This window comes from Lipotes vexillifer, unplaced genomic scaffold (assembly GCF_000442215.2).
Source record: "Lipotes vexillifer unplaced genomic scaffold, Lipotes_vexillifer_v1.1 scaffold318, whole genome shotgun sequence".
Taxonomy (NCBI): domain Eukaryota; kingdom Metazoa; phylum Chordata; class Mammalia; order Artiodactyla; family Lipotidae; genus Lipotes; species Lipotes vexillifer.
Genome location: NW_006795060.1, coordinates 514,424 through 533,163, shown reverse-complemented (window position 1 = coordinate 533,163; position 18,740 = coordinate 514,424). Strand labels below are relative to the sequence as shown.

The window sequence follows — 18,740 nt, the reverse complement described above, 5'->3', positions numbered from 1 at the left end:
AGCACAGGTCACTGCCCCCACCCCTCTTCCGGGGAGCCTGTGCAGCCCGCCACTGCCAGGTTCCCGGGATCCAGGGACAATTTCTCAGGGAGAACACACGGCGGGCCTCAGGCTGGGGCAACGTCACGCCGACTTCTGCCGCCGCAGGACCGCTCCGCACTCCGTGCCCCTCCCTGCCCCCGGCCTGAGAGCGCCAGAGCCCCCGAGTCAGCGGCTCCTTTAACGCCGTCCTGTCTGAGCAAAAAGCAGACGCCCTCCAGCGACCTACACGCAGAGGCAGGGCCAAGTCGAAAGCTGAGCCCCTGTGAGCTGTGAGAACAAAGAAGAAAAAGGGAAATCTCTCCCAGCAGCCTCAGAAACAGCGGATTAAAGCTACACAATCAATTTGATGTACCCTGCCTCTGTGGAATACATGAATAGACAGCGAATCATCCCAAATTGAGGAGGCGGACTTCTAGAGCAAGATCTATGATTTTTTCCCCTTTTCCTCTTTTTGTGAATGTGTATGTGTATGCTTCTGTGTGAGATCTTGTCTGTATAGGTTTGCTTCCACCATTTGTCCCAGCGTTCTATCCGACCATTTTTTTTTTTAATTTTTTTCTTAATAATTAATTTTAATTTAAAGAACTCTGTTATACTTTACCTTCTTTCTATCTTTCCTTCCTTCCTTCCCTTTTTGAGACAACGAATCGTCCCAAATTGAGGAGGTGGACTTGGAGAGCAAGTTTTATGATTTTTTCCACTTTACCTCTTTTTGTGAGGGTATATGTGTATGCTTCTATGTAAGATTTTGTCTCTATAACTTTGCTTCCACCATTTGTCCTAAGGTTCTATCCTTCCCTTTTTTTTTTCCTCTAAATAATTATTTTTTTAATTCAATAACTTTATTATACTTTATTTTATTTTACTGTATCTTCTTTCTTTCTGTATTTTTTCCTTCCTTCCCTCATTCCTTCCTTCCTTCCCTCCTCCCTCCCTCCCTCCTTTCTTTCCTTCTTGCCTTCTTCCTTTCTTTTCTTCTTTCTTTCTTTCTTCCTTCCCTCCTTCCTTCCTTCCCTCCTCTCTTTCTTTCTTTCTTTCTTTCTTTCCTATTTCCTCCTACTTATACTAATTCTCTCTACTTTCTCTCCCTTTTATTCTGAGCCGAGTGGATGAAAGGCTCTTGCTGCTCCAGCCAGGAGTCAGGACTCTGCCTCTGAGGTGGGAGAGCCAACTTCAGAACACTCGTCAAGAAGAGACCTCCCAGCCCCACATAATATCAAACGGCGAAAATCTCCCAGAGATCTCCATCTCAACACCAGCACCCAGCTTCGCTCAACGACCAGCAAGCTACAGTGCTGGACAACCTATGCCAACCATATAGCAAAACAGGAACACAACCCCACCCACTAGCAGAGAGGCTGCCTAAAATCATAATAAGTCCACAGACACCCCAAAACACACCACCAGACGTGGACCTGCCCACTAGAGAGACAAGATCTAGCCTCATACACCACAACACAGCCACTAGTCCCCTCCACCAGGAAGCCTACACAACGCACTGAACCAACCTTAGCCACTGGAGACAGACATCAAAAACAACGGGAGCTACGAACTTGCAGCCTGCAAAAAGGTGAACCCAATCACAGTAAGATAAGCAAAATGAGAAGACAGAAAAACACACAGCAGATGAAGGAGCAGGATAAAAACCCACCAGACCTAACAAATGAAGAGGAAATAGGCAGTCTACCTGAAAAAGAGTTCAGAATAATGATAGTAAAGATGATCCAAAATCTTGGAAATAGAATGGACAAAATGCAAGAAGCAGTTAACAAGGACCTAGAAGAAATAAAGATGAAACAGACAATGATGAACAACACAATAAATGAAATGAAAAATACTCTAGATGGGATCAATAGCAGAATAAATGAGGCAGAAGAACGGATAAGTGACCTGGAAGATAAAATAGTGGAAATAACTACTGCAGAGCAGAATAAAGAAAAAAGAATGAAAAGAACTGAGGACAGTCTCAGAGACCTCTGGGACAACATTAAACGCACCAACATTCGAATTATAGGGGTTCCAGAAGAAGAAGAGAAAAAGAAAGGGACTGAGAAAATATTTGAAGAGATTATAGTTGAAAACTTCCCTAATATGGGAAAGGAAATAGTTAATCAAGTCCAGGAAGCACAGAGAGTCCCATGCAGGATAAATTCAAGGATAAATACGCCAAGACACATATTAATCAAACTGTCAAAAACTAAATACAAAGAAAGCATATTAAAAGCAGCAAGGGAAAAACAACAAATAACACACAAGGGAATCCCCATAAGGTTAACAGCTGATCTCTCAGCAGAAACTCTACAAGCCAGAAGGGAGTGGCAGGACATACTGAAAGTGATGAAGGAGAAAAACCTGCAACCAAGATTACTCTACCCAGCAAGGATCTCATTCAGATTTGATGGAGAAATTAAAACCTTTACAGACAAGCAAAAGCTGAGAGAGTTCAGCACCACCAAACCAGCTTTACAACAAATGCTAAAGGAACTGCTCTAGACAAAAACACAAGAGAAGGAAAAGTCCTATAATAACGAACCCAAAACAATTTAGAAAATGGGAATAGGAACATACATATCGATAATTACCTTAAATGTAAATGGACTAAATGCTCCCACCAAAAGACACAGATTGGCTGAATGGATACAAAAACAAGACCCATATATATGCTGTCTACAAGAGACCCACTTCAGACCTAGAGACACATACAGACTGAAAGTAAGGGGATGGAAAAAGATATTCCATGCAAATGGAAACCAAAAGAAAGCTGGAGTAGCAATTCTCATATCAGACAAAATAGACTTTAAAATAAGGACTATCAGAAGAGACAAAGAAGGACACTACATAATGATTAAGGGATTGATCCAAGAAGAAGATATAACAATTGTAAATATTTATGCACCCAACATAGGATCACCTCAATACATAAGGCAAAAACTAGCAGCCATAAAAGGGGAAATCGACAGTAACACATTCATAGTAGGGGACTTCAACACCCCACTTTCACCAATGGACAGATCATCCAAAATGAAAATAAATAAGGAAACACAAGCTTTAAATGATACATTAAACAAGGTGGACTTAATTGATATTTATAGGACACTCCATCCAAAAACAACAGAATACACATTTTTCTCAAGTGCTCATGGAACATTCTCCAGGATAGATCATATCTTGGGTCACAAATCAAGCCTTGGTAAATTTAAGAAAATTGAAATTGTATCAAGTATCTTTTCCGACCACAATGCCATGAGACTAGGTATCAATTATAGGAAAAGATCTGTAAAAAATACAAACACATGGAGGCTAAACAATACACTACTTAATAACGAAGTGATCACTGAAGAAATCAAAGAGGAAATTAAAAAATACCTAGAAACAAATGACAATGGAGATACAACGACCCAAAACCTATGGGATGCAGCAAAAGCAGTTCTAAGAGGCAAGTTTATAGCAATACAAGCCCACCTTAAGAAGCAGGAAACATCTCAAATAAAAAACCTAACCTTGCACCTCAAGCAATTAGAGAAAGAAGAACAAAAAAACCCCCAACGTTAGCAGAAGGAAAGAAATCATAAAAATCAGATCAGAAATAAATGAAAAAGAAATGAAGGAAACAATAGCAAAGATCAATAAAACTAAAAGCTGGTTCTTTGAGAAGATAAACAAAATAGATAAACCATTAGCCAGACTCATCAAGAAAAAAAGGGAGAAGACTCAAATCAATAGAATCAGAAATGAAAAAGGAGAAGTAACAACTGACACTGCAGAAATACAAAAAATCATGAGGGATTACTACAAGCAACTCTATGCCAATAAAATGGACAATCTGGAAGAAATGGACAAATTCTTAGAAATGCACAAACTACCAAGACTGAATTAGGAAGAAATAGAAAGTATGAACAGACCAATCACAAGCACTGAAATGGAAACTGTGATGAAAAATCTTCCAACAAACAAAAGCCCAGGACCAGATGGCTTCACAGGCGAATTCTATCAAACATTTAGAGAAGAGCTAACACCTATCCTTCTCAAACTCTTCCAAAATATAGCAGAGGGAGGAACACTCCCAAACTCATTCTACGAGGCCACCATCACCTTGATACCAAAACCAGACAAGGATGTCACAAAGAAAGAAAACTACAGGCCAATATCACTGATGAACATAGATGCAAAAATCCTCAACAAAATACTAGCAAACAGAATCCAACAGCACATTAAAAGGATCATACACCATGATCAAGTGGGGTTTATTCCAGGAATGCAAGGATTCTTCAATATACGCAAATCTATCAATGTGATTAACCATATTAACAAATTGAAGGAGAAAAACCATATGATCATCTCAATAGATGCAGAGAAAGCTTTTGACAAAATTCAACACCCATTTATGATAAAAACCCTGCAGAAAGTAGGTGTAGAGGGAACTTTCCTCAATATAATAAAGGCCGTATATGACAAGCCCACAGCCAACATCATCCTCAATGGCGAAAAACTGAAAGCATTTCCACTAAGGTCAGGAACAAGACAAGGTTGCCCACTCTCACCACTCTTATTCAACATAGTTTTGGAAGTTTTAGCCACAGCAATCAGAGAAGAAAAGGAAATAAAAGGAATCCAAATCGGAAAAGAAGAAGTAAAGCTGTCACTGTTTGCAGATGACATGATACTATACATAGAGAATCCTAAAGATGCTACCAGAAAACTACTAGAGCTAATCAATGAATTTGGTAAAGTAGCAGGATACAAAATTAATGCACAGAAATCTCTGGCATTCCTATATACTAACGATGAAAAATCTGAAAGTGAAATCAAGAAAACACTCCCATTTACCATTGCAACAAAAAGAATAAAATATCTAGGAATAAACCTACCTAAGGAGACAAAAGACCTGTATGCAGAAAATTATAAGACACTGATGAAAGAAATTAAAGATGATACAAACAGATGGAGAGATATACCATGTTCTTGGATTGGAAGAATCAACATTGTGAAAATGACTCTACTCCCCAAAGCAATCTATAGATTCAATGCAATCCCTATCAAACTACCACTGGCATTTTTCACAGAACTAGAACAAAAAATTTCACAATTTGTATGGAAACACAAAAGACCCCGAATAGCCAAAGCAATCTTGAGAACAAAAAATGGAGCTGGAGGAATCAGGCTGCCTGACTTCAGACTATACTACAAAGCTACAGTAATCAAGACAGTATGGTACTGGCACAAAAACAGAAAGATAGATCAATGGAATAGGATAGAAAGCCCAGAGATAAACCCATGCACATATGGTCACCTTATCTTTGATAAAGGTGGCAGGAATATACAGTGGAGAAAGGACAGCCCCTTCAATAAGTGGTGCTGGGAAAACTGGACAGGTACATGTAAAAGTATGAGATTAGATCACTCCCTAACACCATACACAAAAATAAGCTCAAAATGGATTAAAGACCTAAATGTAAGGCCAGAAACTATCAAACTCTTAGAGGAAAACATAGGCAGAACACTCTATGACATAAATCACAGCAAGATCCTTCTTGACCCATCTCCTAGAGTAATGGAGATAAAAACAAAAATAAACAAATGGGACCTAATGAAACTTCAAAGCTTTTGCACAGCAAAGGAAACCATAAACAAGACCAAAAGACAGCCCTCAGAATGGGAGAAAATATTTGCAAATGAATCAACTGACAAAGGATTAATCTCTAAAATTTACAGGCAGCTCATGCAGCTCAATAACAAAAAAATAAACAACCCAATCCAAAAATGGGCAGAAGACCTAAATAGACATTTCTCCAAAGAAGATATACAGACTGCCAACAAACACATGAAAGAATGCTCAACATCATTAATCATTAGAGAAATGCAAATCAAAACTACAATGAGATATCATCTCACACCAGTCAGAATGGCCATCATCAAAAAATCTAGAAACAATAAATGCTGGAGAGGGTGTGGAGAAAAGGGAACACTCTTGCACTGCTGGTGGGAATGTGAATTGGTTCAGCCACTATGGAGAACAGTATGGAGGTTCCTTAAAAAACTACAAATAGAACTACCATATGACCCAGCAATCCCACTACTAGGTATATACCCTGAGGAAACCAGAATTCAGAAAGAGTCATGTACCAAAATGTTCATTGCAGCTCTATTTACAATAGCCCGGAGATGGAAACAACCTAAGTGCCCGTCGTCGGATGAATGGATAAAGAAGATGTGGCACATATATACAATGGAATATTACTCAGCCATAAAAAGAAACGAAATTGAGCTATTTGTAATGAGGTGGATAGATCTAGAGTCTGTCATACAGAGTGAAGTAAGTCAGAAAGAGAAGGACAAATACCGTATGCTAACACATATATATGGAATTTAAGAAAAAAAAAATGTTATGAAGAACCTAGGGGTAAAACAGGAATAAAGACAGAGACCTACTGGAGAACAGACTTGAGGATATGGGGAGGGGGAAGGGTGAGGTGTGTTAGGGCGAGAGAGAGACATGGACATATATATACTAACAAACGTAAGGTAGATAGCCAGTGGGAAGCAGCCGCATGGCACAGGGAAACCGGCTCGGTTCTTTGTGGCTGTCTGGAGGGGTGGGATAGGGAGGGTGGGAGGGAGGGAGACAAAGAGGGAAGAGATATGGGAACATATATATATGTATAACTGACTCACAGATCAGCTCGGTGCTCTGTGACCACCTAGAGGGTTGGGATAGGGAGGGTGGGAGGGAGGGAGACGCAAGAGGGAAGAGATATGGGAACATACGTATATGTATAACTGATTCACTTTGTTATAACGCAGAAACTAACACACCATTGTAAAGCAATTATACTGCAATAAAGATGTTAAAAAAAAAAAAAAAAACTTAACCTGAGGTGCTGATGGTATGGACAAAGTTCTACTGAACACAAGTGAGCTAAACAAGGATTTCAATGTTTATACTCGTTTAGCTAGGCTCCCCTCCTAATGGACTAAAGATCAGAAATAATAAAGAGACAAAATGAGGTATGTAACGGGCTTCCCCGGTGGCGCACTGGTTAAGAATCCACCTGCCAATGCAGGGGACACAGGTTCGAGCCCTGGTCTGGGAAGATCCCACATGCCACGAAGCAACTAAGCCCGTGCACCACAACTACTGAGCCTGCACTCTAGAGCCCGTGCTCCACAAGAGAAGAAACCACTGCAACGAGAAGCCTGTGCACCACAACAAAGAGTAGCCCACACTCGCCAAAACTAGAGAAAACCCATGCGCAGCAACAAAGACCCAACACAGCCAAAAAAAGGGGGGGGTACGTTACAATAATCATTTTTAAAGTGATTTCTATTTCAAAAAATTAAATTATAATTTCTTTTTAATAGAAAAGAAAAATTGAGGGGAAAAGTACAAGGAACAGAAGAATGTAAGAGAGATAATTAAGGATCTAGGAGAGGGAGCAAAAAAACTTGCTTTAAAAAACAGGAAAGGAATAAGGAAATTTGCAGGAAATGACAAATAAAAGGGACTGATTAGTTTGGGTGTCTGTCATTTCACACTCTTCACATAGCAAAAAACAATTTAAAGTCATCATGCCCCCTGACAGGCAAGGATCTGTGAATATTTTATAAGGCATTAAAATAAAGTTTGAGGTACCTTAAAAATACATACAAGACAAAAAAGACAAATTGTGAAATGAGATAATGGGAAAACAAGAACAGATTTGACAGTAATGTAAATTTTATAAATCTTACCAAGAGGGATATCTAAGGGTGTTGAATTTTCAAGTGACTTATATATTTAAACAGACTGTTTTTCCTTGACATCAAAATGAACAATCAGAATTTCACAATATTTTAATATGAAAAATGTTAAAAGAAATGTTTACTATCATCTGTTTTCCCTCTTATTTTATTTCCAGGACTTCAAAGACACTGAAAATAATACAACAAAAGATAACTAATTTTATACTCTTTTAAAAATATTAATTTACCTGTAGACATCACTATTTTAGATGACCCAGGAACAGCATCCTTATCATATAAAACACCACCACGTCCTCTGGCCAGCATACTGACAGAAGTTGAAGATGTGGAACATACAACAGGAATACATTTTTCCTATTAAAAAAAAATATTCCTAGATAAGGAGGTCATAAAATTATTGGCATCACTGGTTCCCAAGTGATCAGTTGTCTCAAGTCCTCTGGGTTGGAAATCCCTGTGTCACAAACTGCAGGACTTTTCAAACTGTGCTCCTAAGAGGGCCCCATAAGCTGGTCAGGTAGGAGAGGAAGAGACCAAGAGGCTGGGATTCCCAATGCTACCCCCTGGTCCAACTAGTCACACTTTAGCCAAAATAATTCACTCTGTAAAACTTGTTTTATTTTTGAGGTTCCCAGTAAGTTTTTTACAGTGCTAAAGTAGTTTGGAAATCTAATCCAGCAATTCATCAGATGAGGGTGGGGGACCTCAACAAGGCAGAGGACAAAGTTTGTCTTCAGAAAGCAGTCACTCATCTGGGTTTTTACCATATCTAGCCTGCAACTCTCCATATAACATACGATAATTTTGACAAAATTGTCAGTGGCTTGCTAAAGTCCATACAAAATTATGCCTATTGTATATAAGAACCAAATGTCTCGTGGGTATTATTAACATCACTAGTGTTTTCTTTATTTTATATCAACTCTTGGGGTTTTCTAGGAGCTATCTTCAAACACAACTCTTCAGTATCAGAGAAGGGGATCTTGTGCCTAGAAAAGGTAATAATAGAAGATATTTAAAAGGCAGGGAAAAAGGAGAAAAACACAAACAGTGTTGTTGGATTTTTCTTTGTTTAAATTAGTGACTGTCATTTGGGTTCACAGTATCTTAGTAAATTATTTTGAAAATACTAAATTACAATTATTGTGTCAATATATTCTCGTTCTTTCAGTATTTTAAAAATCTAAAATCTAAATCCTTTGACTTAAGACATACCAAAATAGTGTGTTTGCACTAACAATGTAAATTGAATACATTTATTTGGAAAATGTGCTTCCACACTTCCATACTTCTAGAATGCTTAAGGAAGGGAAGAAAATAATTGACAAAGGAGAGTACAGCAAGAACAATTCTTACTCTAGTTCAAAGAGTTGAATCTTCATCTTTTTATGATGAAATAATGAAGCTAAAAAAGATGAAGGTGGATTGAAATGCTTCCTTTGCAACAAAAAAGTTTTTTATCAAAAAAATTACATTATCTTTCCCTTGCCCCTCCTCACTGCCATACAATATTTTCAAAAAGATCTCTTCAAAATTGTCAAATCAGCATTGGAATTATTTGAAAGTAAAAGAATGAAGAGAAACTTTTTGGAGTTATCATATCTTGACCATATACCAGCTAATCACAAAGACTTTTTTCAGCAACTGGAAAATATGTACTAAATATATGCATCAATGACACCCTTGATACATTTTAATTTTTAAAATGCATTTAAAATAAATGATTTGCCTTTAAATTTCATTAACTTTCCTTAAGTTTATACAATTTATTTTTTAAAAATATTTATTTACTTATTTGGTTGCACTGGGTCTTAGTTGTGGCAGGAGGGCTCCTTAGTTGTGGCTTTCAAGCTCCTTATTTGCAGCAGGTGGACTCCTTTAGTTGTGGCTCAAGGGCTCCTTAGTTGTGGCATGCGAACTCTTAGTTGCGGCATGCATGTGGGATCTAGTTCCCTGACCAGGGATTGAACCCAGGCCCCCTGCATTGGGAGTGTAGAGACTTAACCACTGCACCACCAGGGAAGTCCCCTTATAATTTATTTTTAATTTAAAAAATTTCACCTGCTAAGAATTTACATTAGAATAATCTGCTTATTTGATTTTTTCAATATTTATGATTTTATATTTGAAAAATATTCAGTTCTATTGACTTTTGATTTTTTTTTTTTCTTTTCTGCGGTACGCAGGCCTCTCACTGTTGTGGCCTCTCCCGTTGCAGAGCACAGGCTCCGGACGCACAGGCTCAGCGGCCATGGCTCACGGGCCCAGCCGCTCCGCGGCATGTGGGATCTTCCCGGACTGGGGTACGAACCCGTGTCCCCTGCATCGGCAGGCCACCACTGTGCCACCAGGGAAGCCCTGACTTTTGATTTTTATTTTATACATTTTGAATGCCTTTTAAAATAAAATACCAATGTAAGTTTTTAAGATCAAAATGGTATTGTCATTTTGCTCCATACTGCAAACATTAGTTGTAACAAAATAGAAACGTTATATATATTGATATCAGGTGGCTGAACTCAGAAATGTTTAAGGTAATACTGCTGAAATTTAATTCAGTTCTAACAGATCTAGAGAGATTCTATGTCTTTATATTTAGAGTGTATTTCTTGTAGACAGGATGTATTTGGATCTTTTTAAAAATCCATTTTGATAATCTCTGTCTTCTAATTGAAAAGTTTAGTTTACTAATTTTTAAAGTAATTATTAGTAAGTTTGGGTCTGGGTCTACCATTTATTATTTGTTTTCTGTTTGTTTCCTCTGTGTTTTGTTTCTCTGTCTTATTTTCCTCTTTTTTGTTGTTGTTGATTACCTGAATAGTCCTTAGAATTCTATTTTAATTTTCCTATTGGCTTTTTAGCTATATTTCTTTGCATTTGTATTTTTACAATATGCTCTGGGAGTTTCAATGTACAATCCACACAAAGTTAATATTGTACTACTTAACAGAAAATGTTGAAACCTTGCAATGCTACAAATCCATATCCCCAACCCCTAAGCCTTATACTATATTTTTTTATGTATTATATCTATGTATGTTATAAACCCCACAAGACTGTATTGTATTATAATTATTGCTTTAAATAGTCCTATTTTTAGAAAGAAATGAAGAGGAAAAAAGCAAAAAGAAAGTCATTAATATTTACCTAGAGATAACGTCCTTCAGCATTTCTTATAGTGTTTGTCTGCCAGTGATGAATTTTTTGTATGCTTTTACCTGAAAATGTCCTTAGTTCTTCATTCTTGAAGAGTATGTTTGCTGAATACAGCATTTCGTATAACACCCCTCCTCCTACGTGTATTCCCCCCAACCACAGTCTGTCTGCTTCCATTCATTCTCCAGTGTCTTCGGGTAGCTGCTTTTTCTATTACTTCCAGGTTTTAGAGTTGTTTTCTTTGGGGGAGAGTCAGGTAGGTAGGATGTGACTTTAGCATCACTGAATTTATCACACTGATTTCCCCCTCACCCCCATTTTACTGAGGTATAATCTATGTACAGTAAAATTCACTTCACATTGATTTTTAAAGTTTACTGAGTTTTAAATAAACTGGCTCGAACATAAATACACCCATGCAGTATTTTCAATGTGGTTTTGAAGAGGTCGAACACTATTCGGTTTTAAATTTATCCAAAAAAAGAAATAACAATCTTGATTGTTACACAGGCCTTAAAAAGCCTTATATTTTTTTAAATTTTAATTAGGTATAGTTGATTGACAATGTTGTGTTTAATTTCTGCTGTATAGCAAAGTGACTCAGTTATATATCCTTTTTCATATTTCTTTCCATTATGGCTTATCACAGGATATTGAATATAGCTCCCTGTGCTATACAGTAGGTCCTTGTTGTTTATCCATCCTATATATAGTTTACATCTGCTAGTCCCGAACTCCCAAACCTTCCGTTCCCCTCCCCACTCCACCTTATAAAAAGCCTTATATACTCTTGGTACATTCCTAAAAGGCATCATAACACTCTTAGTAAGTCCTAAAATGTGTGTTTAATAATAAGGCACTACAGAGACCTGTAATACAAATTAGTAGGAGATACAACTAACCTTTCTTCCTGAGTTTGGGCCTTTTTTCCTTGGTGTGATATTTTTAACAGAACCCCCCTTCTTGGGGACTGAAGTATGTGCAGGTGGTTTAGTCCGACCTGATTTCCTGATCTGCTGTGTTGGTAATATTACAGCAGTTTTCTGTAGAGACTGCATTGAACGCTGGGTTACTTTGGAAGGAGAAGGCTGTGTTTTTGCTATATTCTTTGCAACAGGAACTGAGGGAAAAAACACACAACACAAAAATACAACTAAATTAAATGACATAATTGAGGTATTTTCTTCTTATGATTCAAAAGAAATTTAACTCAATTTTTAAAAATATTAAAAAGATCATTCATTGAAAACCACTTAAAGGTACCATTTAAAATGACGTTTTAGGTATTTAAGATTTCAGATTATCAGCAAATAGTCTGATTCTCCAGAAAAAATAAAGAGGCTTTTATAATAAGAACCAGTAACTTCTCACTTAATTAGCACAGCGAAAATTTCTGTCAATTTACCTTTTGTCTGCTTCTCATATTTTTAGTCCTTGGCACAGAAAAGAGTTTTTCCTTCAGAAAATTATGCCATAAATACAGGAATCATTTTGCCCACCAATATAGAAAAACATAACAAAGCAGCTACCAACGGCTCTTGCTTCATCTTTTAAACGCCAGGGGAATCCCCCTAACTAGATTTTTAGTGGCTAAAATACATTATGTTCCTATATGTATGTTTAATAGTAAAGCTTCATAAGCTATAACATAGACTCTACATTAACATTGTCATGGAAGGACCACTATCATGCCCAAGTGATTTGTATCTATTAGTTATTTGTAGCCCAATCAAGACAGTTTTAATATTCCAAACGAAGATTACCTGCCAGGTTACTCTTGTATATATTCATACTTAAGTAAAGAGAGATATTTTTAGTATTAATCCCTTAATAATTTCATTAGTACAAAAAATGAACTTTACATAGTAAATAGTACTAACATCAAAAAGTCTTTACAGGAAGAGCTGTATAAGTAAAACATTTATACATCTGTGCAAAAAAAATCAACTACTTTTATTTTGAGGGCTTCATTTTACAACTTGAAACGAATCTACCACCTTGCTTCTCCCATCCTCAAAGACTATGTGTAAATGTGACCTCCTATGGAGAATACCACATCTTCCCTGCAGCCTTTTTATCTACCTCTATCAATTACCTAGTCAAGAGAATGGAACAGCTGCCAGGGCAAATGGAAGACCACTTAACTGCCACCATCACTTTCCCCCTCCCCTTATTTATAGTAATTTACCTACTTACACCAGGCTCTGTTTAACTCTTTACCATCATCTACCTCATACTCCATACCCACTTCCACTTTCTTCAAATAACTCTAGTAACCTAATTCACATTATTTCTTCTTACAGAGTCTCCCTGTTATCATCTTCAGGAATTTAAATATCATACTTCTGATGCTCCATCCTCCCGACCTCATCAACAGACCATTTGTGAAGCTCTTCTACCTCCAAGAAAACCAACTGTGCTTCCCTTCTCCACCTCCAACCTCCTTACCTGTCATCTTTGCTTTATACCAACTGATCATGCTTTTCATTCTCATTATGAGATCTAGCCACAAGCCCTCTCCATTTTCATCCAATCTGTTAGCTTTCTTCTGGCTTTACTTTACCCCCTTATCAACCTGCACCCAACTGTCCACCTCCACCAAAACCCTCATAACTAGTATCCCTTACGTTATCACCCCCTGATCTTCGATCATGTCCAACATGTCAGCTCCAACCACTGAGTCACACTATCATTTGCTCTCTCTGGTCCTGAGCAAGGGTCAGTTCTCTCCTTAAGGGGCCAGAGAGTAAATATTTTAGGCTTTGAGGGTCACATATGGTCTCTGTCATACAATCTTCTTTGTCTCTCTCTTTTTTTAAACTCTTTATGAATATAAAAACTATTCCTAGCTCACAGGCTACATGGGCTAAATGTGGCCCTCAGGTTGTAGTTTGCCAACTCCTGCTACAGAACATTGGGATACTGCAGATCACTGTAACATCCATGCTAACCTCAACTGGGGTGTCACTGCTTCAACTCACTGATTTCCAAGTACGTTTCAATGGCAGAACATTTTCCCCTTTTTAAGCTCCCCTCTCCCTCTCACCCTATTCCATTCAGCAAATGACCCTACCGTCTACTTTATGAGAAGATTAAAGGCTATCTTTTGGGAGTGATCATAACCATCCCATTCCTCCATCTTAAAATACTTTTATTTTCATTCATTCTCATCTCTTCCTGTTATATCAAATGAAGTTTTCTCTCTACTCTTCTAAGCCAAATCCCCTTTCACTTTTGTCCTGATAACTATCTTCTCTGGTTCCTCTGGAACATTACAGTTTCAATTATCTCCTCTCTTCATGGTATTTAATCACTTGATCCCCAACTCCTTGCTCTCTCTTACAACCCTCATATATCCCTTATTTTGAAGTTTCCTTCCCTAGTTTTTGGTACTTTCAAGCCCTTGCATGAATCTTCCTTCTACTCACTACCAAGATAAAAAGAAGAATCGCCTATACTTCATACTTCAGTTTCCTTATTATTCTGGGCTTCCTTAGTCTCCTATAATAAGCTTTTCTTCCCCCAACCATTTAAAAAGAATTCTTTCCAAGGTAATGACCCCTTCCCAGTAACTAAATCCAAATAAATCCTCATTCTCCTGTCCCCACCTTTTAATATATGGCATGAAGAAAAGGAAATAGATTGCGCTCTGGACCTGAGTTTAAATTCCTGTACTAGGTTAGTTTAAGACAGAACCTAGGCGTATAGGAGGTCCTCAAAAAATATTTACTAAATGAATGAAAAATATTTTCAACCTGCAAGCCAATGTTAGGCCTCCAAAACAAGTATATTTTATATAAAGAATTATAATAAAATATTACTTTGTGGAACATGGCAAATGTAATGAAATCAATTATTTGACCTAAAAAATTTGACATTTGATATTAATAAATCTTGGGGCACAAAATATTTGAGCCATAGCTTCAAATATTCCCCCCAAATAGAATATTCTATTACAATAAAACTCCTTGATGCATGGTATATATGAACCAAAGTAAGAAAAGTGCATTATAAAAAATTAAAAATTTTTCACTTTGGAAAGCAAGCTTTTCAACAGCAAAGACTCAATTTGGTCCACTGCCATATCCCCAGCACCTAGAACAAAATACTTTTTAAACTACTTTAAAGAGGAATGAGTAATCATTCAATACCCTGAACAGCAAAATTAAACTATATACATTATTCATGTATTTTTATCTCTCCTCCAAAGAGCAATCATATAACATATACACACCATGCTAAAACTCTGTTCAGTATTAATTAAACTATTGAAAAAGAAAATAGATTTGTTTAAAAGATAAGGTGAAAATTATATATAGCACTACAACCATGTGTTCATACTGGTAACAAAGTAAGTAAAAACCTCTTTGAAAAAAGTATGTAAAATATACAGAAGGATGTGGTAATCATCTTTAATAAAAGTTTTATGTGAATACCCAACACAAAAAATACCTGGTTCCTCAGCTTATCTTCAGGTAGTACAGACAATGTTTGGGTAAGAAAAATGTCCAGGAGATATGAAGTTACTCAATTATGAAAATGCAAAAGAAATGAATAAATCTTGGGAAACAATCAGAAGGCAGGAAATAAAGTCAAGAGTAGGCCTGGAAGCCTGGAACAGGGGGAACTGAAGAAAGAAAGGAGGTAGACGCCAACATGTACTGGCTACCCATTACATGCTAAGTGCTTCAATATCTGTTATTGCATGTAATCCTCCCAAATGTCCTATGAGGTAGGTATTATTCCCCACTTTATACCTGAGGAAACTTAGGCTCTGTGCGATTAGGTAACTTTGCCAAGATCACCCATTTGGCTAAGAGACTTTTATCTCCTAAGTGCATGCTTTTTCTAATATGCCACCTTGCTTTCTGTCCTCTAACAAAAAAAGCCTATTAAATTCACTCCCCTGAGTCAAAGTGCATGTGTTTTAAAAAAGAAGAAGAAGAAGGGCCAAAAGACAACCCTGTGAACTCCTATGATAATTCACTAGTTGCTAGGTGCTCTCTGACAGAGGAAGTCTTGAATTTTTTTAAAATCAGATGTGGAGGCATACTTATAAGGAGAAAAAAATATTAACAAGTACAGACAAAAAATGCTGGTAAAACTTTTCATGCCTGGAGATTTAACCTTATTTAATATTTATTGCCAAACAGTACTCATTAAATGTACGTTTCTGTTGACACATGAAGATGCTTTATTATTGAAAGATACTGCTTGCATTCTCTGAGCTATGAAAAGAGTAGCACATACAATTACCATAGAAAAGGAAATACACTTAGAAATGAACAGCAACCCCTATTTCCAGTTACTGTTATACATGTGCTGGTTTGGCTTACACATGGCTGACTTGAAGAGGAACTAAAATGGATTAGACATATAAATTAATATGTACCTTGCTTTTGATCTAAAAAGACATGACAGAGGTATGGCTGCTTACTGTTCTCCAGATTTTTCCATCCACCATTTACTTAATACCTAGTGTGTTCTTTTTAGGAAATACAGAATAAATAAATATGGTCCCAGTCATACAGTTCATATTTTATATGTATATTTGTATGTGTGTCTGTATATATATATATATATATATATATAATTCCTATCTCCTTAAGAAGACAGATTTATGATTTCCTTCTCCTCAAATAGATTGAATGCTATATAACCATATGACAACAAGGGCAGAAACTACTGTAAAAACAGATGCCTTGCATTTGAGGCTAGAAACAGACAAAATCAAAATATGAATAGCCAAAAATAGAAAAGTAAAATATGGTTTGGAAAAAACAAAATTGAGTAAAAATATCTGTCACTGTAAACATTTGACTTTGGAAACTTTTTCAGACTGAGGAATTCTTTGCAAGTTATCTTCCTTATTTTAAAAATGCATGTACAATGAAACTGTCATTATTCTAAGGATCTTTCATACTGGTAACTATAAAACCAAAGAAGCAACACAAGCCTCAATTATGAAAAACATGGAGATATCAACAGAGATGGTTACACCTAAACTATCCAACCTGGAGGCCTGGTATTCATAGAAACTCAGTCAAGGTACCCAATGCCCCTACCTGGAACTTTGCTCCCTGTTCCATAGAGCCCATGTTGCCACAAACTGATGGGTCACGGGCAGCAATAACATTCCTGCTGCCATCCCACGCCATAGCACTGGCCTCCTTGACTGGTATCTTCAGACACTACCCTACTTCTTCTCTCCTCTCCCCACACCTGTACCAGAGAAGCCACAATCCTATCCCAGAAACCTTGCTTTAGGAATCAAACGTTCATAACGGACAGAGTTTGCTTTACCTCGGAAACTAGCTTTTTGAATAGTTTTTTTTTGAAGGACTATTATTGTCACATAAGAGTGACTTCACCTTTTCATAAGCATACTGACAGTCTTTTAAATGCACTTATTTCCTTATTTTTTGCAATAAAAAAGCCTTTTAGAAAACCTCAAATAAGCTAAGAAAAACTCTTGAAGGAAACCACAAGGGGTAGTTACTAGTGGAAAAGGAAACAAGGAAGCATGTTCCTGACACTTATCACAGCGGGCGTTTTGGAAGGCAGGAACTAGCTGAGGACTATGAATTTTCTCGGAAGAAGCAGGGTAGAGATCAGACGGACATGGAACTCTGTTACGAGCCACTCTTTACACCTATTCTCTCCCCTGCTTCTTACTATCTAGTGCAGAGACACTGGCTCCAGATTAATTACATTCAAATCCAGCTTTACCACATAATATCTATGAGAAATAATAGCTTGGGCAAATTAACTGAAATCTGTACGTGGCACATGGTATACACTCAATAAATGTCAGCTGTTATTATCAACACCATCACCATCCCTGTCTCTATTCTCATTCTCCCTTCCCAGATTCTAAGGGTGCTCCTTGCCTTCTTCCATCAATGGATTGGATAATGGGGAAACATTGCTGTCAATGCCTAACAAATGGAAGAAAGAAGTTTCCTCCAAAGAAGGAACTCCTATTTATCTACATTATCTACAGCTAATACCTTCACTTCTTTTATAACCAAACTTCCTGAAAGACTAGCTCATGGTCACTATTATTGTCATTTTCTCATTTTTCAACCCTCTGCAAGCACACTTCAGGCACCTCTTTTTAGAGAATCTGTGTGCTTACATCACCCATAACCTCCTAACAGCCACTGACAATGATGCTTCTTCCTGATCTTATTTGACTTCCAGCAAGCACTAAACACTTCTTTTTAAAATTCTTTCTTGGATTTCACATGGCCACTCCCTCCTTGTTCTCCTCGTACCTCTGTCACTTTTCCTATGGTGTCCCCCAGGATTAGCTATCTTCTCCCTACCCTAATCTCAGTTTTGAGCACTTTGGTTTACACCCTTGATTTCAGCTACTGCCTACACATAATAATGATTCCCAAATTGTTCTCTTGCTCATTCAAGCATTCACGTGCCTACCTCCCCCCACCACATCCCCAACAGGCCTGTCTCAAGTTCCAGAGCTGTGTTTTCAATAGCTAACAGATAATCTAAATAGGCATCTCAAACTCAACATGTCCAAAAGGAGAATCATCATGCTTATCCTATAAGCTCTATCTTGATGAATGCCATTACCTTTTTTTTACCAAATTACCAGAAGTCAGAAATCTTGAAGTCATCTTTGTACTCTTCCTCCCTTCACATGTCTAACCAAGCCTACCTCCTTTAAGTACTTCCTAGTTGTGTTCTTCTTTATGCCTGTCAATGACTTGGTCCAAGACCTCATGACTTCTCACATAAGCTACAACACTAGCTTCTTAATTGGCATTTCTGGCTACCCT

The 18,740-nt window shown here is 37.4% G+C and overlaps 1 protein-coding gene across 1 annotated transcript in view; it reads right to left on the bottom strand.

Moving 5' to 3' along the window:
- Positions 1 to 18,740, bottom strand: part of SCML2 (Scm polycomb group protein like 2) — an 81,511-nt gene that overhangs the window by 20,743 nt on the left and 42,028 nt on the right. Inside the window, exons 7-8 of the mRNA XM_007467403.1 lie at positions 11,841 to 12,058; positions 8,010 to 8,136 (exon numbers count right to left, since the gene is read on the bottom strand). Coding sequence (XP_007467465.1) covers positions 8,010 to 8,136; positions 11,841 to 12,058 — 345 coding nt within the window. The remainder of the gene's footprint in view (positions 1 to 8,009; positions 8,137 to 11,840; positions 12,059 to 18,740) is intronic.